Below are 22,173 nucleotides of genomic sequence, written 5' to 3'. Positions count from 1 at the left end.
TGCTGCCTCTACTCTTGGCTCACAGGAGCCACAAGGGTTTGAATTACTAGTCACTTTCCAGCCACACTTTCTCACACATTCAATAACCATTTATCAAACTTTTTTTTTTTTTAAGACGGAGTTTCACTCTTTGTCACCCAGGCTGGAGTGCAATGGCATAATCTCAGCTCACTACCACCTCTGCCTCTTGGGTTCAAGCGATTCTCCTGCTTCAGCCTCCTGAGTAATTGGGATTATAGACACATGCCACCAAGCCTAGCTAATTTTTTTAGTAGAGACAGGGTTTCACCATGTTGGCCAAGCTGGTCTTGAACTCCTGACCTCAGGTGATCCACCCACTTCAGTCTCCCACAGTGCTGGGATTACAGGCGTCAGCCACTGTGCCTGGCCTATCAAACTTTTATTACAGATGAAGATGTGTGTGAAGATACACTTGCACGGCTCTGTGTTTTGAGCCCTTCAGTGTAAAGCAGGTAGGGTTCCATGCTGACTATGCCCCCAGCTTTTTTCAGGGAAGAGGAAGACAGTGAGTGGAGGCCCCAGTACTCATTAGCTGTGTACCCGGAAGCCCAGGCTGACCAGCAAGCCTCCGTCAGAAGGGGCCTGCACGGACACCAGCATGATCTCACAAAAGGGCCATCTCTTCCACTTTGCCCCCAACGGGGATGTGGGAACACCAGCCACTCTAAATCCCAAATATAGTCCAGTCAGCATCTCCTTGAGCCTGCAATGGTAGCTTACCTGCACAGAATTCAACAGCTTTTGCTTTACTAACACAACTGGGCATCTTTTGTTCTCTTCTCTGCTCAATCCCTTCACATCCTTGGAGTCAAAACTCTAGAGCCCAATGCACAGAGGGTTACAATGCGAGAGTTGTGCAAGAGTCCATCTCATACTTGACTACTGGCTGCAACAGAGCACTGGAAAAGTTATTTAGCTCTTCTTGGGTCTCAGTCTCTCCATCTGGAAAATGGGACTACCCATCAGTCCTCCTCCCTCCTCAGCGATGTCATGTTGAGTTCATTACGTATAAAGTAGGATATTGTTTCATGGTCTTCTAGTGTCAAGACTGCTTGCTTAAAGTACAGCAGGCTATCTCCTGAATGTCTCAGCAAGTTGTCCCGTACTGAATGCTTCATCAATAATATTCCTGAACTCATGTCCAGTACTTCAGTTTACCTCACAGGATCTCACTGGATCCTCACAATCACCTGTTTCAAAGATGATGTCCGGTAGCTTGCTCCATTACGCCATCAATAGCAGAACCAGGACCAGAACCCGGACCAGAACCCAGGTCTTCTGAAATCCGTCCCCTCTGAAGTAGACAGAATGAGGGTAAGGGTGTGTGTAAAACGTAAGATCTTTTTTAAAATAAGAGCAATAGTAAAATGACTCCCTATGCCTGGGCCTCAGCCAGTAGTTCTCAACCTTAGCTATACATCAGAACCACCTAACAACCTTAAACAACAAAGATGCTCTGAACTCATGATACACATCTAGGACACTGAGACAGCCTAGGAGCAATGACTCCCCAACAGCAATGAGCACACCCAACACACAAACTTTGGTTTCTCAATGCTATTCCCCACAATAAGAGGGACCAGGGTTCCTTGGGGAAAGAGGGCTAGATTCAGGTTTGGGGCAAGGAGAGTCCAAATGTGAACCTGATACCATGTTGCACTAGAAGCAAGAAAATGCTCAATGTCAAATAAAACCTCAGCAAAAGGGCAAAAGAGCTTGCCTGAGGGGACTTCTACTGGCCAAAATTGGGGACAATTTGAACATCAAGAAAACCAAACCCCCATTAACTGCAGTTTACTTATGCAACAATCCTGCACATGTACCCCTAAACCTAAAAAGTTAAAAAAGAAAATGATAGTGGATTATATATAGTTCACTGAATAAGAAGAATCTATTGAGACCTCAAAAATAAAAAGAGGGTAAAAAGAGTAAGCTCTTCTTTACAGAGAAATGCAGGCTAATATAGGTAAGATGAACATAAAGAATTGCCAGTTCGCAGTCCCCAACGTGTAATGATGAACAAGGCAAAAACAATGGATGCCAAAATATGTGAACAGTTTTGGAGAGCCATATAATCATAAAGTATTACCCCACAGACCATGAATTACAAAGGGGAAAACACACACACACACACCCCCCACACATCTGTGGCAAGATCTGGCCATCCACCACCTTAACCAAATGATCAAGCTTATTATCAATAGTGGGTCAACCTTGGCTGGGAGCAGTGGCTCACGCTTGTAATCCCAACATTTTGAGAGGCCGAGGTAGGCAGATCACCTGAGGTTAGGAGTTCGAGGCCAGCCTGGCCAATATGGCAAAACCCCGTCTCTACTAAAAATACAAAAAAATCTTGCCATTCTCCTGCCTCAGTCTTCCGCCACCACGCCCAGCTAACTTTTTGTACTTTTAGTAGAGACAGGATTTCACCGTGTAAGACAGAATGGTCTCGATCTTCTGACCTCGTGATCTGCCTGCCTCAGCCTCCCAAAGTGCTGGGATTACAGACGTGAGCCACCCCATGCCCGGCCAGAAATTAATTTTCTTAGTGTGATAAAGATACTGTGGTTACAGAGGAGAACATCTTTATTAGGAGATGCATACGTGGTTTAAGAGTAAAGAGTTGCAACGTCTGTGACTAGCTTTCAAATGGTTTAGCAAAATCAATCTATATTGAGAAAGATAATTGTGACAAAATGTTACTACCTGGTGAATTTTGGTAAAAGGTCTATGGATGGTCACTAAACATTTCTTTCAGCTTTTCTATGGGTTTGAAATTTTTACAAGTTAAAAGTAAAAGAAATAATAGAGATCCTCTGACCATAATTTAAACTGAGTTGGCAATGTCTGGATTAGAGCTCAAGAAACTTTATTTTTCACAAGATCATCCAGATGATTCTGACACATGTCTAGAGAATCACTGGTCTTTGGTTTCTGCTACCTCCTGTAGCCAGAGAAAAGTGAGAGGAAGAAAAAAGAAGTAGCTCAGCTGGTGGCCAAGAGCCTTTCCCCTGATGGTTCCACAAGCCAATTATCTCAGACATGGTCCAAATGGCCTTGGAGTCTTAAGACTGGATTTCCTATGGAGGAATCAAAGTACTAATCCTCCCTTGGGGGCCTTGGCTGCTGTAAGAAACCAATACTTGACCTTCCCAGGAATACAAGCTTCAGGGCACTGAAAGAGCTAAAAGGACTGGAGCAGAGGCAAGCCAAAGTGCTGTCTGAATAAGGGGAAACCCGCCAGGTGAAGAATCTAGTGTTTTGCCAAGAAATTCAATTAATACCAAATGGGATTTACCTGGGCAGAACAGGCAATTTGTTAATATTCAGTGACTGTTACACACCTGAGCCGGATGTCATTACTAACAACCCCTGTCATAGGCTTAAGCACTGCATGCCCTGCCCCCAAAAGCAGACAATTTGTTTAATGTCTATTCTAAGATACCTGAGGAAAATGAAGCCAGACTGATTATCGGACAATTTAAACAAATACAAGAAACTAAAGAGCAGAAAAGAAAAAGTTACGTCTCCATACAGCTACCGTGAATTACTTTTATTGAAGAAAAAAATGTTCATTAGAAAATCTGAATACATCCCTCTACATGAATACACAGCTCAGAAGAGGGGAAATGGAGGCGGGGAGGCATCCAAGTTATAAAGGGTAGAAAATGAATGCAAGCTTCTTTGAACTCTTCCAGGAACACAGGCAATGCTTGCAGTTTCCTGGGTACCCAATAGGCAGGGACGATCAGGAAGAGATCCATGGGACATAAGGAAGTTAGATTACTGCCCATAGCTCCCAGGAGGTTGTCCCCTCCATTTCTCCCACTCATTCTTTTGGCCATGGGAGCCTTCCCTCTAAGCTGATCCACTACCAGCAGCCAGAACACTCCCCTAAAAAGCTAGCTTGGCTTCCTGGGCAGCCAGATCTTCAGGAGCAAGGCTGTTACGTTCTTGAGGCTGTCACTGCTGCAGGCCCCCCCTCAGCACACAGAGGACAATCCTCACTAACACACCACCAACCACTCCACTGGCAATTCCTATCCCCAAGGCTGACGCCACCTTCTTTTTCCACTTTGGGTGGTGAGACTTGGAGTAGCTGTCCAGATTAACTTCCAATCCCTCATCTACTAACTTCTGATCTTCAGTAAGTGACTGATGGAAATTCAGGTTCACCAAGTTAGGAGGAAGAACCCTCAGCCCAAAATAGAGCCTCTTGACAAGTCTCAAGTTTTTTAACAGCTGCACATCACATCGGTATGTCCCAGAGTCATACTCCTGAGCATATTTAAACTTCACAAAGTGAGAGTTGGCTCGGAAGGGTTTGAAGACCTCGTCGTCAGTGGAGATGATACCTCGAGCAAGTCTCCAGGTGAACCGGAAAGCTTCCTGTCCAATCTCCAGGACGTCTGAACTCAGACAGCTAAGCTCAAATTCCTTGCCAATGAGAATGGTGAAATGGAGCATCCCACAGATCCAGTTGGTCAGACATTCCAAGCGCTGAGTCTGACATTTCCTTCTCACTCCATCAGGGCCCACCTCACAGACGGTCTCCTCCTTATAGCCGAGGCCACAGGTGACCGTACAGGTTGTAGCACTGATGATAACTTTCCCCACAGCTTCCTGCAGCTTCTCAGGGATGGCCAGTGTTTTAGGTGTAGTCACCACCAAAGGCAGGTAGAAGGCCAACCCCAGGCTCCCAAGGGCAAAACTAGTGGCCAAAATCTTCATGTCTCGGTAGGCATTTTGCCACCCTTAGCCAGCACCCACAAGCTATTCCAGCTGAATCCTCTACAAATCATAACTTGATTCCTTTGACATGAGATATCCTTCAAAGTCAAAAGATAACGATGCATGTATTGTCAATAAAACAACACAACTTAATAAATAAAAGTACAGTCCTTATAAACAGATGCCACAAGGCAGGAAAAAAACATAACGGTGTTGCTTTACTATCTACCGTTGTTAATAAAATAACCACCTTACCAGTCTTCATTCTTTTCATTGCTTTTTTTTTTTTTTGAGACAGGGCCTCACTCTGTCAACCCAGGCTGGAGTGCAGTGACATGATCACAGCTCATAGCAGCCTCAACCTCCTAGGCTCAAGTCATCCTGCCACCTCAGCCTCCTACGTAGCTGGGATTACAGGTGCAGGCTACCACACCTGGCTAATTTTTCTATTTTTGTAGATATGGGGTTTCACCATGTTGTCGAGGCTTGTCTCCAACTCCTGAGCTCAAGCAATTCACCCACGTCAGCCCCCCAAAGTGCTGGGATTACAGGCGTGAGCCACCACACTGGCCGTTTTCGTGTTCTTTTAATGACTTTAAATCCACCTCTTGGGAAGACAAAGAAGAAAAGACTTCAGAAACTGAAGTAAATTTCCAAATTACCTCAAATGCATAATGAAGTTACACTCTTCCTCACCTTTACCCTTCCCTTCTATAAACTAGGATCTAAATTAAGGGTTTCAAAAGCCCCAGTTAAATGTCACCAAATAAAAACAAATACTAAAGTCTAAAAAAAGGAAGATTAACTTGAATTATTTCAATGCTCCTAAACCTCCTATAAAAAGGATTAAGAACTCTGGACTGGGAGGCAAGTCACTTACCCTTCCTGAATTTCTGTTTCCTCCTTTGTAACTTCAGACCTCCTTGCCTATCTGAGGAAGGTCACTTAGAGCATCGAATGATATACTGTACGTGAGAACATTTTGTCAAGTGTAAAACACTGTTCAATGTGTAAGGTATTTTAAATAGAAACGGAAGTTCATAAAGACAAGGGCCAAGATGACCATTTCAAATCAGAATGTTTAAGGTTATGTCAAAGGCAGCTTCCTCTCCCCTTTTTAGGCACTCTTCCTTCCCAAGGATACCGAAGATATATTTTGAGTGAGAGGATGCGTGATGCTCCCTGACTCTTGGCCTACTCCCTTTACCCTACAGAACAGAGCTCATCATTCACTTAGGTCAAGGTTGCTATGAAACAGCTATGATGTCAAAGATGGAGTTCTCAATCACATAGAAGATTAATAAGTAGACCCTCAAATTTGACATTAAAATCAAAGACTTACATAGACTTTGTGAAACATTTTATCTTTAGGAGACAATGAGCATTTAATTTTAAAGCTACTTCATTCAAAAAAAAAAAAAAAAGGCTAATAAGAATTTAACTGTACTTACGTAGACTTGAAGAAAGATCCTTGGAAGGCAGGAACTTCCTTGCATGCATTTTTGTAACCTCCAGAATGCCTAGTCCTACGGCCTCTTCAGAGTAATTACAAAACTATACTGAGTTAAGTAATTGGAAGACAGATCATTACTAGATGATCTTTTTGATCAACAACTTTTCTGCTTGCATCATTTATTTATAATCTCATCTAGAGGCAGAAATCTAGACTACCTGTCCACTCCCTACCCCAGCCAGATCTATCTTTTCACACCGAAAGATCTAGTATCAACACAGGAAACCACATTTTCCTTTGTACTAAAGCAAAGTGGCCAGAAAGTTCCAGACATGAGCAGTGTTTACAAATAAACATCTACACCTGTTCTTTAATAAACATCCGATTTTATTTACAAAGCATTAAAGCTTCAGCAAGAAGTACCCAAGGCTAAGTCTCATCTTGTACAAAACTACAGAATTTTTTTTTTTTTTTTTTTTTGAGATGGAGTCTTGCTCTGTCACCCAGGCTGGAGTGCAGTGGCACAATCTTGGCTCACTGCAACCTCCGCCTCCTGGGTTCAAGCAACTCTCCTGCCTCAGCCTCCCAAGTAGCTGGGATTACAGGCGCCCGCCACCACGCCCAGCTAATTTTTGTATTTTTAGTAGAGACGGGGTTTCACCATGTTGGCCAGGCTGGTCTCAAACACCTGACCTCAGATTATCCAACAGCCTCGGCCTCCCCAAGTGCTGGGATTACAGGTGTGAGCCACCACGCCCAGCCCAGAATATTTTTAAAAACAAAATTTTGGGGGTGGCAGGGCAGGGATGACAAAAAGGAAGAGAATATACATATATTGTACAAATCAAATAATTCAAATTGAAATGGATAGAAGGTTTTAAAAGTTGAGAAAAAAATTCCAAAAACATAAATAATTATTAGGAGCTACCGCCAGAGACAATTTGACAGGGCTGAAGATGATTTTCTCAGTAGCCAGTTTAGGAGGTGGACATAGCACAAACATCCAAATGCACAGGCAGAGCCAACTACTTCACACATGGAAATATGGCAGAAACCCTCTAAGTCCCATACTTTGCACACTGCTGCAGTGTATAGTGCAGAGGACTGGAATGCATATAATGTCTGCAAAACAAAAACATGTCTAGTGAGCCACCTACTCATCTCAACCACTGGTCTAACTCATGACAGTCTCAAAACGAGTAAGAAAAAAGTAGCGGCATCTAAAAATATAGACATTTTGCAACTGACTCAGGGAGAGCTCTTTCTTCGACTACTGAATATACTGGTTCCAAATGATGGAGTGAGACAAAGAGGCTCTTACTGACGTGCTCTACTTTGATTTCTATCCTAAAATCTAAAAGGTAATCAGTGTGTTTGGTTACCTATAGGAGCATCCACCAACTGACATATCTGATATATTTCTTTTTTTTTTTTTTTTGAGATGGAGTCTCATTCTGTCATCCCAGCTGGAGGGCAGTGGTGCGATCTCCATTCACTGCAACTTCTGCCTCCCAGGTTCAAGTGATTCTCATGACTCAGCCTCCGGTGTAGCTGGGATTATAGGCATGTGCCACCGCGCCCAGCTAATTTTTGTCTTTTAATAGATACAGGCTTTCACCATGTTGGCCAGCCTGGTCTCGAACTCCTGACCTTAGGTGATCCACCTGCCTCAGCCTCCCAAAGTGCTGGGATTACAGGCGTGACCCACCGCACCCGGCTCACCAACTGATATATTTCACAGTAAGCACAGTATTTAAATTCTCCTTTTAAAATACTGATTAAAAAAGACAATCCAGGTTAAGCACTTCCAGTCAGCTAAAAACGCCACTCAGAGAAGCTACTGAGCCCTTTTCACACCTGGTTTCCTAATGGGATTTTCAGAGAATTTCAAACATCAAACGTACACATCTATCCAATCTGCTATTTTTATATAAAGAACAACAAATGTCAAAAAAAAAAAAAAAAAGCTAAGCAACCTTTCACAGAAAGGAAGTGACTGAAAACACAGTAAGAAAAAGGAGCACAGGTACAGGAAGGGAAAAAACGCAATGACTGATGAGGCTAGATTTCCACAGGCAGTGATACAAAAAATTCACCTTGATCTCTGATTTGAACTATGTGGTTTGCTGCTTTGATTCTGGATGGTTTTACTTTACTCCTTGCATAGATTCCCCCAACCCAGTAAAAAAGTAGCTTGTTGAGAGACACCTGGGTTTGTTTCCATCTCTGGAAGCCAGCACAGGTAAAGCAATATGAACTATTGATGATTCATTGCTGGAGATGGATAAAACTAGCTATCCTCAAAAACCATGATTAATGACAATGAACCAAGATTGGAGGGAAACATGCAATGAGAGGAAAACAAGGGAAAACCCTGAATTGTTACAGCCCGGCTTCTTGGGCAAAATGTGGTATGGGAGGAAGAGAGGGCCTTTATTGTTCCCTTTCTGAAAATTCGAAATCTTTCAAGCACTTTCTTTTCTGCCCATCCTTTGCACACAATATGGAAATATAGGAGGTATTAGGGGAGAGGAGAAGTTTAAAATGAGAGTATGCAACAAAAGTTTTCCTAGGAGACCAGTAGCAAAATTTCAGATAAGAAGTCACTCGAGGACATGCATTGAGGACAGAAGGCAAATGGGAGATAGGAAATGACAGGTCAAAATGACGCTGGGTACAATACAGTTAGATGAGCAAAACACAGGTATTTTTTCTCCAGCAACGTAACTAGGCATCAAAGTTTAAATGAGTCAAAATTCCTATCTGATGTCTTCACAAATCTTCATTCCTGAGAGTCTATTTGGACTTATGCTTGAAAGGGAAGGGAAGGTCGTATACTCTTCTTCCATAATTCACTTCTTCATTTAAACATAAAATTCACCCTCCCACCTCCTGGGTGGGAGGTACACGCCTTTGTTTTAAATTAAAGTCAATTTTCAAATGACTGACCACAGTGTCCAGAGGCCACATGATGGCAAAGTGGGAAAGAATGAAGAACTTCAAAGGTCTTCATAACAGTTCTGAGATTGCTCCTCCTGCTAAAGAGATTAGACACAAAAAGATTTCTTTTAGCTTCAATTTAGACCAGTTACTTGTAAGAACAAAAATACTGAATGCTGGATGATGCATTACAAGCACACGTGGACCAAGAAATTTCCCCTTTTTAAGAAAAGTCATAACCAACTCCAACTCCCAATTACTCTTTATTGAACAAAACAATCCAAATCTAAAACCCCCCACCCCAATACTTTCCTCAGTACTGTCCCAAAGGGTGGGGGGAAAAGCAAAATGATCAGAGTTCTACATTTTTTCTAAGCTGCTAACCATGCTCTAAGGTGCTAATAAATAATGTTTAACATTCCAAAAAGTGCAGTAAGTAGAGGAGAAGAAATTTTAGGGTACCACACCTTTCAACCCTTCATATATTTCAAGATTGATTAGTCACTAAATGATTAACAAGTGAACAGGAAACCCTTCTCCCAGCACCACAGTTCCTTAAGTGACATACTTATCACCTTAGAATCCCAAATACGGTGAAATGTTCGAGAGCTACTGTCCACACTACTACACACGAACGATGATTGATAAATAATATCCTGAATAGTAAAATGAAATGAACACTTCCCTGATTATTCCAAGAAGCTGCTCAACCTCTGAGAGACATCCTTAAATGAGCTGCTGTGAAATATTAACTAGGAAGTGTAAAAAGAGAAGAAGGTGAAAAAAATCCTCCCAGGTGTCATTTGGAATGGCAGAGAGCACCTGAAGGTAAAATGGTTAAAAAATAATCGCCCAAATTATGAAACAAAAGTACCGATTTATATAACTTTGATTTTTAAAGTTCCTGCACAAATGAAAACTAACAATAAAAATATATTCACATGTGCCTGAGAACACACTGAAGTTACAATGAGATACAAACTTTCTACTGAATGTTATGCTGCTAAAAATCAAATTTAAACTTTTCATAGTTCAGTCAGATTAAAAGCTTACTCAGCACCGGTTTTTCAGATCTCTCTCAACATAAATCACAATGAATTCCTTGCATTGATTTTTTTTTTTTAGACAGAATTTCACTATTGTTGCCCAGGCTGGATTGCAATGGCATGATCTCAGCTCACTGCAACCTCCGCCTCCTGGGTTCCAACGATTTTCCTGCCTCAGCCTCCTGAGTAACTGGGATTATAGGCACCCACCACCACGCCCGGCTAATTGTTTTGTATTTTTAGTAGAGATGGGGTTTCACCATGTTGGCCAGGCTGGTCTTGAACTCTTGTCCTCAAGTGATCTGCCCGCCTCAGCCTCCCAAAGTGCTGGGATTACAAGCGTGAGCCACTGCACCCGGCCGCATTGATTTTTAAAAAACCTCCTGAGATAGAAAAATCCACTCCACAAGACTCAATATCATGCCTTAACTACTTTAAGGCAATTTTCACCAACTATTCCCACAGGTACCCTGACCAATTTAGTTGTAATCGTTTAAAAATGAATACAACATTGCCATTTTAAATCTAAATCATAATAGGAGAAAGTGGTTTGATCACTAATCAACAGCATTAGTAATGGGCACTCAAGATGACTAATGAGCTGCCTTACACTGGTTAGCTGAGGGCAGCTCATGTTTCTATACCATCCTTGTTCTTCTGAATACACAAAATAAATAAATAAAAACCAAACAAAACAAAAGCTTGCTGAGGCATCAGGCAACAAATCAAAACCAGAGCAAGCAGTACTATGAGCAAGATAAGATACACAGAAATAGCAAGACAGAAGACTCCAGCCAATTTAAAGACCTGACGCAGCAACTGCCCCCAAGGAAACATATTATTTAGCTGCAACATAAAGGAAATCTCCAGGAATGTAATAGGTAGGAAAATTCAGCTCAAAATGACCAACTATTATTGGTACTTTCCAGTAGCAGCCCAATCGAGGTCGGCCTAAGAGAACACTGAATCAAGATTTCAAACCCTACCTTGGTTAGCTAGTAACATCTCATAGAGTGAGAAAGACTACCCTAATTCTAGCAGGAATTCATAAATTAGTCTTCACAAGGAAACGAAGGAAAAGAAGGAAAGGAGGGAGGGAGGGGAGAGAAAAAGAGAAAAAAGGAAAACAAAACCACCAAGCATTAAAAAAAAAAAATCCAGATTCAGTTAAGTGACTTGGAGGTGGTTCAGAGCCCTGGGGTGATGGGCTGGCACCAGGGCAGTGGTGTAGCACAGCCCCAGACAGGGAAATCTGCATGGTGCCTGTCCACTCCCAGAAGTGTCACCTCTGCTCACTTTGGCCCTTGCCATCTCCAACAGACCCAGGTGTGCACCAACCCCTTCAAGTCTACCATCCCATGAGGCCTTCAGAACATGTATGTAACCGACCACACCTTTGTCCCACTTTACTACTGATGTTTACCGTCAAGGAGCCCCACCTCTTGGGCAATCCTTGAGCAATCACAGACAACTAGGAAGCTGGTGATTCTGCTCACATCTCAAGTTTCTGGTCTCAGGACTGTCCTCTGGAGAGTATTTAAAGTAAGTAAGAAGCATTTGATAGATAGTGCAGACTATGTTAGCCTTGTCCTTCCAAAAAGTCCCAAGCTCAGGGTTACCCTCACCAAGCTTCACTTTGGGTCCTCACTCACACAGAAAAATGTTCGCATGAATGTGGGCCCTCTAGTGCTAGCCAACACTGACAAGCTATTTGACAGGAAAGAATTTTCTATAGCCCCAGATTCCAGATGGCCAGATTATCTCTAGAGTGGTCTGTCTGCCAATTTTCCCTTGAAATGCATATTCTCCTGTTAAAACAGACAACAGACTATGGCAGCTTTGTTAGGGCTAATCAGTTTAAGGAACAGTTTCTACAATAACTGGTCAACTACAGATATTAACACACAGTTGTCATTCATCTAACTTGGGTAGTAACACAGCCTATGACTATAATCCTGCCTTTGAATGATTTGGCTCAAATGCAGAAGTTGTCTATGGGGCAGGGGACCAAAACCTGGAATCTACACATACAACCCTCAGACTGGAGTGATTTTTGAAGATGGTTTGGCCTCAGAAGTTTTGGATCAGATTTCCTTTCTTAATACCTGGTGGGAAATCTACAATGACTATATAGTGGCTTTTACTGAAAATCTCCAAGGTATGGAAGAATATGAGATCCAAATGCCAGAGCTTCCCTCAGTGGTCGTGATAGGCCACATGCAAATCAGCAGCAGGTACCAATCTAACAGCCTGCTCAGGGCCCTCCAAGATGACCACGTTACTGGATGAAGCCCTTCCCGCACCCAAACAATCCCATATAAAAACATGACAGGTTGCCCTAAAACAGACTTTTGATGGAATTATCTGTGATATCCAATTTCATCACTCTCCCCCAAATTTTCAACCTCCACAAAGATCCAAAGCACACTGCAGCTGGTCAATAAAGGCAGATGTAATCCTTCTGTGGAAGTCTTGGAACTATACCTCAATGCCCCTTTGAGGTTTTTGGAGTTTTTTTTTATTTTTTTCTTTTGTAGAGATAGGGTCTCACTATGTTGCTCAGGCTTGTCTGGAATTCCTGGGCGCAAGCATTCTGACTGCCTCAGCCTCCCAAAGTGCTGGGATTACAGGCATGAGTCATTGCACCTGGCTGATTTTATTTTTGTTTGAGACAGGGTCTCCCTCTGTTGCCCAGGCTGGAGTGCAGCGACGTGATCATAGCTCACGGCAATATCAAACTCCTGGGCTCAAGCGATCCTCCTGCCTCAGCTTCCTATGTTACTAGGTGGGCCACAGGTGTGCACCACCACGCCTGGCTAATTTTTTGATTATTTTGTTTCCCAGGCTGGTCTCAAACTCCTGGGCTCAAGCAATCCTCCTGTCTTGGCCTCTCAAAGTGCTGGCATTACAGGCATGAGCCACTGCACCCAGCTCAAGGTTTTTTCTTGTTTGTTTGGTTGCCTTTTACATAGATGGGGTCTCACCATGTTGCCCAGGCTGGTCTTGAACTCCTGGGCTCAAGAAATCCTCCCGCCTCAACCTCCCAAAGTGCTAGAATTACAGGTGTAAGCCTTATTTACCATACATTTCCTTTTGAAAAGTACATGATTAGGGATAGACAGGTTTTAAGAAGCTATAAGACTATCCTAAAGTGTTTTAATTAATTATGTTTGGCCACATTTTAAATCACTCTTAAAACATTTTAGCTCTCCGGGCCAGGGAAATCTATTTAAACTTTAAATTGCGTTTCTTCTGTAGTGGCATCAGTGTGTGCAAGAAGTGGGCTTGGAAGGACTGTTTTTATTTACATCTAGTCAATCTGCAATCTTTGTTGGCAATGCCCACATGACTGCTCCAGGCTACTTTACAATATATACAAACATGCCGGGAGTGATGGCTCACGCCTGTAATCGCAGTACTCTGGGAGGCCGAGGCGGGTGGATCACTTGAGGTCAGGAGTTCAAGATCAGCCTGACCAACATAGTGAAACCCCATCTCTACTAAAAAAATACAAAATTAGCCGAACATGGTGGCGCACACCTGTAATCCCAGCTACTCGGGAAGCTGAGGCAAGAGAATCACTTGAACCCGGAGGCAGAGGTTGCAGTGAGCTGAGATCGCGTCACTGCAATTCAGCCTGGGGACAAGAGTGAAACTCCGTCTCAAAAAAAAAAATACACACACATAGCATTATATGTATATATACACAAACACAGCCTTAGGTGGGTTGAATGTGGAGGTGGTAACCATCAGTGCACCACCATAAATATTGTTGGGAAAAAAATATTGGTACTCAGTGGTATGGTGTTGGGCTATCAAAAACTAAAGTCTAAAATCTAGTAAACTTGAGTTAGAATACTCAAAATGATGAATAACTGAGTCTATTTCAGCTTCTCTGTAAGAGAATTCATGTTTACAGACAATGATTAAATCATGTAAGTTATAAATTAAACAAAGAATTCTGTTTTGCACTCTAGTCCTTATCACATTTGAACACATTCAGATTAAAATTTTAAAGTCAGGGGGAGCCTGAACACAACCACTGACACGTTATCAATCCACCTTTGAGTCTACCAACTAGCTACAAAAAAATTGAGAATACTGTATCAACTAAAGCAGTGCTTCTATATAAAGAAGAAAAAATTTCCAAAGCCCAATGTTTACACAGAAATGGATTCTAATTTGATTAACATTTTCTAAACAAGAGATCAATTAGTCTAGGCTCACAAATATTTGGTAAGAAACAGAAATTGTTTACTGTCCCCCAATAAAAATCCCTCAGTAATCTAAAAGTGAGAAAACTCAAATATTATGTATCAAAAGGCTTAGGTGTTAAGATGCTACACAGATACTGTAGTTTCTGTCTTTTTGGTCATTTCCTCCTGTTTTCAGACACTGGAAAAAAATTAAAAACCAAAACAAACCCCATCTTCTTCCTTAACATGATGGTACTACTAACAATTTCATTATTGCTTCTGGACTACTAAGAGAGAGAGAGCACTACCTGTGGGATTTGAACAATCTGGAGAGGGAGAGAAAAGATGCTACAGTGAACCAGTCAAGGACTATATAAAACAAGCTTGTATTTCTGGCTACTTGTCTGGCTCTTTCATTTGAGACAAAACAAACAAAAAACCTAAGAGCAAATAGGGATGAAGAAATGAATTAAGCCAGGGGTTCTTACCCTTTTTTGGGTCATGAATTCCTACAGGAATCTGATGAAAGCCATGGACATATTCCCCAGAAAAATATTCACATAATATTTTGCATGTAACATCAGGGGAATGTAGACTTCTTCAAAACTATTTACAGACCCAAGGTTAAGAGCCATTGAATTAATTCTGGTTTAGCCTGCCCTTAGCAGCAGCTTAAAATTCAGAGATTATCTGCTGCTGGGAAAAAGGTAGGAAGGGAGGGGGAAAAAATGTTGCAGTTAAATATAGTCAAGGGCTATACAAAGCAAGGCCACGAAGCAAGCCAGACAGTGCTCCCAATGTGTCCTTACCTGTCAAGGGCTGGCTGAGTTCCGCCTGCACTTTACCCTTCGCTGATCCTTCCAGAGGTAAACCTCTGTCCCCTTTGTAGAGTTTCGGTTTAAATGGAGAATCTTTCTCTTTACCTTTTGATCCTTTAGGCCGGCCTGCTTGCTTCTTCTTGGATTTGCCATCCCCCTTCACACCCAGTAGTGGATGGACTTCTGCAGGACAGACAGGCATGGAAAGGAATCCACATGACACCAGTCCCATCGCCCCAACCACAACTTTGTTGAGCAAAGAATGTTGCTCCGTGTACCGGATCAATTAATAATTATAAAGAGAAAAGTCTGTCTTATTTGTGTAACTACAAAACAGTGGCCATTAAATGAGAGATAGTTGCTTGGTCAAAAGGCACACATGGCTTATAGCAAGCTTGTGCAATCTGTGGCCCACAGGCTACCTGCGGCCCAGGACAGCTTTGAATGTGGCCCAACACAAATTCACAAATTTTCTTAAAACATTATAAGTTTTTTTGCAAATTTTAAAATCTCATCAGCTATCATTACTGTTAGTATATTTTATATGTGGCCCAAGACAATTATTCTTCCAATGTGGCCCAGGGAAGTCAAAAGATTGGACACCCCTGGCTTACATGTTCATGCCAAGCCACGGTAACTCTAAACTGAACAAGTAGCTGAAAGATGCACTGATACTATCAAACCAAGCCAGAAGAAGGAACACACATACACGCACACACACACACACACAGAGAGGCATGTGAGAGCAGAAAGAGAATGGGCTTTGGAATTAGAGAGACTAGAATGAGAATCCTGACTCCACCACTTCCTGTGAGACTTTAGGCAAGTTACAGAACCTCTTACACGTAACCTCAGCCTAAATTTTCTCCTTTAAAAAGCAGGTAAAACAACTTGCAGGGTTGATGTAAAAGTCAGCAATGGTATATATACCAAAGAGTGTCTGAAACAGAGTAGACACAGAAATCAGTAACATCAGGAAAATATGTAGTTGCAAAATGTGATCTGCAGTTAGCTAAAAGAGAAGAGGAAGGGCTGGGTGCGGTGGTTCACACCTGTAATCCCAGCACTTTGGGAGGCTGAGGCAGGTGGATCACTTGAGGTCCGGAGTTTGAGACCAGCCTGGCCAAAACAGCAAAACCCCATCTCTACTAAAAATATGAAAATTAGCCAGGCATGGTGGTGCATGCCTGTAGTCCCCGCTACTCAGAAGGCTGAGGCAGAAGAATTGATTGAACCTGCGAGGTGGAGGTTTCAGTGAACCAAGATCACGCCACTCCACTGCAGCCTGGGCAACAGAGCAAGACCCTGTCTCAAAAAAAAAAGAAAAAACATAGAAGAGGAAGGAGGATGCTCAATAGTAAATGCACACCCCCATCCACCCCTACCTATCCCAAGACATGATAATAAAGGATTCCCAGGTCAGACTGTAAAAGGTGGCAGGAAGGATGAAATGATTGTCCAAGTCTAACTAGTACTTTACATCTAATAAAACCACTCTATGGGGAAAAATTTGAAAGAAGAATGGTGTAATAAACTCTGAGCCGGCTGTCAGAAGAATTAAAGTGCAGCATCTTAGGCAAAGTACTGAAGGGCAGAATTTCTCCATTTTAAGAGAGAAGTGAACACAGATGCAATCATTATAAAGTTGTAAAGCACTATAAAATAGACTCATGAGAAAATTCCTCTAAGGTAAAATCGCTGAAACAGGAAATTACCAGATTGAGCTGGGGAGCAGAGAGTGGCATCTGTCAGGCCAGAGGGAGAAGATGCAGCTCTTACCATCATTTGGTACTCCTTGAAGTTCTATATTGGTTGTTTTGGGCTTCTTCTTAGGTGGCTGGGACCCATCTGCTGAGGACTGCCTCTTCTTCTCTGAACTAGCCCCTTCATCCATCAAGGAGGTTTGGACTGCATCCGGTGGGGGGCCGTAAGGATTTTCTTCTGGGTCTTCTACCTCAGGGGCAATGGGTAAATACAATAGAGCCTTTGAATCTTCCAGCTCTTCATCACTATTTGGAGCAGGATCAGACAAGGGATTGGAAAAAAGAGGAGATAGTTGCTTAAACCATGAGCCCTTCCTCTATCACCTATATTAAGCATAAGCAACAGGTATGGATCTAGAACTTTAAGAAAGCCAAGATGAATAAAAGAGAATCAGACAATGTAATTGATAAAATTGGTGATAAAGATAAACAGGATAAATAAATTATTGTGGTTCCTTAAAATTCTCTATCAGGGAGAAGTGAAGGGAAAATAGGACTAGAGGAGAAAGGCTACATTGGATTTCTTGTACACCAAACGAGTTATCTCTTTTAGCTAATAAGCAGATAGGACTGAAGGGATAGGCCGGGGAACTGTGGAGTACTCCCCCAGAGACCAGGAGCAGCAGTAGCCAAGGTGCCCAGCCTTCCGGGCCGGCTCACCTGCTACAGAAGGCAGCGATAGGGTCCACGCTGGTGACATCCACTTCCTCATCTTCTGCAGCATCAGCCCCTGACAAGACAGAAACACAGGAGATGTTTGAGGAGTGAAAAACTGCTTTTTATTTGCAGCTTCAAGGTTTTCATAAGCTGAAGTTCCAGAGAAAGGAGGAAAACCAAACAGTTCACTTCACTTAATCATTTAACAAATATGTGCTGAATTTCCACCCTATGCTAGGCACTGAAAATAGTGCAATGACCCAGAAATAGTTGGGAACAGCTCTTCAGTAAAAGGTTCAGAGTCTAACTGGGGAGACAGATAGTTTCCATTTAATACAGTAATGGTATGTGTAATGTGCTCAGGATATGGGAAGGAGGAACAATTGATGTGGAAATCTGGGAAGGTCTGACAGAAGGTAACCCTAGAATCTAGAACATTCTGCTTCCCTGGAGGTCCTCCTAAAACACATTAGGCATGCAAGTTATCTAATATCACAAAAGTGAGGACCAGCACTTTCAAACTAGAGAACCAACCTAATTCCCAATCCCCTGATTCCTGGCACCATCAAGTATCTCAGGAGTCAATAATCTGTGGCATTAATTACTCACTGGCAGTGCCAACTGAGCATCCTAAGCATTCACCCGCACAAACCTTACTATGTTATAAAGCCCTGTGTTAGATAAAACGTCAAATCTTTATTCTTAAGGAGCTCCTATCTAGAAACTCAGAATAGATAAAATCAGTCATAATCATAATGGAAATTAACATCTTAGTGCTTATTATGGCCTAGGCATATATACTAAGTGCTTTACATAAATTATTTCACTTACTCCCCACAACCCTAAAAAGCAGGTACTATTATTATCCCTATTTTACAGATGAGGAAATTCAGTTTAAGAAGTATTTTGCCCAAGACAGTCTGACTTCAGAGCCCAGGCTCTTGACCCTTCTCTTACTGACAAAGGAGTGATGTTGTTGGAAGTTAGGGCTCCTGAACGGAGGGACTGGCTGAAGCCGAGGCAGAAGAACATAAATTGTGAAGATTTCATGGACATTTATTAGTTCCCCAAATTAATACTTTTATAATTTCTTACACCTGTCTTTACTGTAATCTCTGAACATAAATTGTGAAGATTTCATGGACACTTATCACTTCCCCAATGAGTATCTTTGTGATTTCCTATGTCTGTCTTTACTTTAATCTCTTAATCCCATCATCTTTGTAAACTGAGGAGGATAAATGTCGCCTCAGGACCCCGTGATTGTATCAACTGCACAAATTGTTTGTAGAGCATGTGTATTTGAACAATATGAAATCTGGGGCATCTTAAAAAAAGAACAGGATAACAGCAATGTTCAGGTAACAAGAGAGGTAACTTTGAACTGGCCGCCGGTGGGCCGGACGGAACAGAGCTATATTTCTCCTCTTTCATGAGCAAATAGGAGAAATATCGCTAAATTCTTTTTCTCAGCAAGGAACATCCCTGAGAAAGAGAATGCACCCTGAAGGTAGGCCTATAGACGGCCCCTTTTAAGGCGTCCAGTCAACGTCTTTTATGGTCGAAGCCGAAGGGATGAAATAAGCCCCGGTCTCCTGTAGCGCTCCCAGGCTTATTAGGATGAGAAAAATTCCCACCTAACACATTGTGGTCAGACAGGTTATCTGCTCTCAAACCCTGTTTCCTGAGATGTTATCAATGACAATGCGTAGGGGAAACTTCATTAGCAATTTTAATTTCACCTCAATTTCACCTCATCTGGTGGTCCTGTGATCTCACCCTGCCTCCGTCTGCTTTGTGATATTTTATTACCTCTGTGACCCACACCCTATTCGTGCACTACCTCCCCTTTTGAAAACTGCTAATAAAAACTTGCTGGTTTTACAGCTCGGGGAACATCACGGATTCTGCCGACATGTGATGTCTCCCCCGGACAACCAACTTTAAATTTCTCTCTCTTTGTGCTCTTTCCCTTTATTTCTCAACCCAGCCGAGACACTTAGGAAATAGAAAAGAACCCACATTAAACATCGGGAGCGGGTTCTCCCGATAGTGACAGAATACACGGGAAAAGCTGAGCACTCTTAGCATGGTGAGTTCTTTGCTAGGTGCTGCATGTATGTCCTCAATCATCTGCAATTAATCAGGAAATACACAATGATATGTTAAGAGAGCTGCTTGAGCCCTGGGAATATCCATATAAGCCCTTAGTTAACAACTTATAAATTAGGGCTCTCCAAATACCATGGAGATTGTGTAAGCTTAAAGAAAAAAGAAGGCCAGGTTCATAGGCCAGGCACAGTGGCTCATGTCTGTAATGCCAGCAGACATTACAGGCCAAGGTGGGTGGATCACCTGAGGTCAGGAGTTCCAGACCAGCCTGGTCAACATGGTGAAACTCCGTCTCTACTAAAAATACAAAAAACTTGCTGGGCATGGTGGCAAGCACCTGTAATCCCAGCTACTCGGGAGGATGAGGCAGGAGAATCGCTTGAACCCAGAAGGCAGAGGTTGCAGTCAGCCAAGATCACACCATTGCATCCAGCCTGGGCGACAAGAGCGAAACTGTCTCAAAAAAAAAAAGTGGGGTGGAAAGGGGACATTTTAGATGAAGTGCTGAAATAAATTTACAACACAAATGAAGAATATTAAGTAAAGCAATCATTTTCCCTTTAGGAAATCCTGTCTGCAATTGAGAAATATTACCTGTCTGCTCAGGCTCACTCTTATCTTCATCTTCAATATCAAACTCTGATTCCCTTTCTTCATATTCTACATTTTCATCCAATTCTTTGAAGTCTGGTGCAAATGCACTCCAGTTTTCCTATACGACAAAATATACTACTTAACTATACGTGAAAGCAATAATCTGTAATCTACACATTAATGATAAAATGAAAGATCTGAACATGAAAGGAATTCACAATTCTTAGATTAAATTTGGCAGATAAGAAAAAAATGGGTATCTGTAAGTTTTACTAGCTTAGGTATTTTCTATCTTAAACGTTCTAAGTTTTTAACTGTAGCTCTTTTGAGTCACTGCCTTCTTTGCTCATTTTAGGAATTTTGAGATAAAATGTTAAATTTTCTTGTAAGTACACTGATTACAAATGTAATTTAAAGGTGTTCAAAGTAGAATTAAGATATAAAACAGAAACTGAGCTGAAAGTAAGAAAAGCAAAAGAAAAATGTATCTCAAATAAATAATACAAAAATGCAACAGAGAGTTCACTAGAGCTTCTCCCTAAAAAGAGCCAGAAAACCAACTTGGGACCAAGACCTTCCCACCAAAATAAAGTGCAACTAGATGCACTGAACCTATGTAATTTAGGTTGTGAGAATCATACGCAAAAGAAAATAAATAAGGTAATTTTTAGCTTCCCATGTATAAAGTTCTTTGATAAAAAGAAGGGGTATCTAGTTTCAAAGCAAGTAAAATAGAACACTTACTACTTGATTCTGTGCCCAGATAGATACCACTCCACTGGAGATGGATGCTATGATGGGTCGAACAGGATGCCACTAAGTTTTAGTGAAGGAAAGAAAAATAGGTTGTTAAGAACAGATTCCAGATTTTTTAGATTATGTGACTAACAAGAGCAATGTCCTAATGTACTCACAGCTACATCCAAGAGGAGTTCTCCTCTCGTCCCATGGAGAATCTTCACCAGGTTGCCAATGCTCTTCTCCCAGATGTACAGGGCGTGCTGCCGCGCAGAACCTGCCACGATGTATTCCCCATCTCCAGAGAAACAACATTTCTTCCATGGGGTCCTAAAGGACAAGGAAAGTACCAAGGAGAGCTGGAACTCAAGCCCAGGTCATGAATGATCACATATTCTTCTAGGCTGTGATACATACCTATTCACCAAATCCTGCAATTTCTGCATAGGTTCAGGCTCTCCATCTCTTCCACATGTTAAGATTTCTCTGCCATCATAAACTCTGATTATTCGATCTGCTGTGTTAATTAAAAAGCAACTACGGGAAGGATAAAAATATCAACACCAGAGGTCAGAAATCTGTTCCTTAGTACTACAAGACGACTAATAAACTGGGGAAGAACTGAAGAAAAATCTAAGTAATAGACTAGAATACTTATATATCTACTTGTCATCTCCCTAACCAAAATGTAATTTGAAGTGGGGGTATGTTTTATACTTCCTGTGTATCCCTAAACCCAAAATATACAAACTGTCAGTATTAACTAAGTTCCAAGACCTCTCTACTGAAACCAGCTTACTAAATTCACAAGTTTACAGTGAAATGGATATAAATACTTCATTTCTCTGGTCTGTTTTACATATAAGATATTCTTCTAAATGAGGTAATAAACTAAATATGTCATTTTGTCATTTTTACTGTAATGACATTGAAAATCTTAGAAATCTGTATAAAATATTAGTTATTTCATCACCTTCTTACAGACTTCACTGACTGTAACCTTTTCTTTTTTTTTTTTTTTTTTTTGAGACGGAGTCTCGCCGTGTTGCCTGGGCTGGAGTGCAGTGGCCGGATCTCAGCTCACTGCAAGCTCCGCTGCCTTCC

General features: G+C 41.8%; 2 protein-coding genes across 5 annotated transcripts in view; both read right to left on the bottom strand.

Moving 5' to 3' along the window:
• Positions 1-3,559: 3,559 nt before the first annotated feature.
• Positions 3,560-5,996, bottom strand: TMEM81 (transmembrane protein 81). The gene has a single exon (XM_011957758.1). It carries the CDS (start codon positions 4,750-4,752, stop codon positions 3,985-3,987), a length of 768 nt encoding a protein of 255 aa, XP_011813148.1. The 5' UTR covers positions 4,753-5,996; the 3' UTR covers positions 3,560-3,984.
• A 575-nt stretch (positions 5,997-6,571) lies between these two features.
• RBBP5 (retinoblastoma binding protein 5) overlaps positions 6,572-22,173 on the bottom strand; it is a 37,788-nt gene continuing 22,186 nt past the window's right edge. For 2 of the 4 annotated variants that reach the window (XM_011957754.1, XM_011957753.1), the window contains 8 exons: positions 21,487-21,606; positions 21,246-21,399; positions 21,076-21,147; positions 20,332-20,449; positions 17,629-17,698; positions 16,985-17,214; positions 15,197-15,388; positions 6,572-9,243 (listed from right to left, as the gene is read on the bottom strand). In XM_011957754.1, the coding sequence (XP_011813144.1) occupies positions 9,215-9,243; positions 15,197-15,388; positions 16,985-17,214; positions 17,629-17,698; positions 20,332-20,449; positions 21,076-21,147; positions 21,246-21,399; positions 21,487-21,606 (985 nt within the window). In that variant the 3' untranslated portion in view covers positions 6,572-9,214. The remainder of the gene's footprint in view (positions 9,244-15,196; positions 15,389-16,984; positions 17,215-17,628; positions 17,699-20,331; positions 20,450-21,075; positions 21,148-21,245; positions 21,400-21,486; positions 21,607-22,173) is intronic. The other 2 variants (XM_011957755.1, XM_011957757.1) reach the window with 2 other exon arrangements.

The sequence above is a fragment of the Colobus angolensis genome, unplaced genomic scaffold, assembly GCF_000951035.1.
Source record: "Colobus angolensis palliatus isolate OR3802 unplaced genomic scaffold, Cang.pa_1.0 Scaffold449, whole genome shotgun sequence".
Taxonomy (NCBI): Eukaryota; Metazoa; Chordata; class Mammalia; order Primates; family Cercopithecidae; genus Colobus; species Colobus angolensis.
This window is presented reverse-complemented; position numbering and strand designations above follow the sequence as displayed.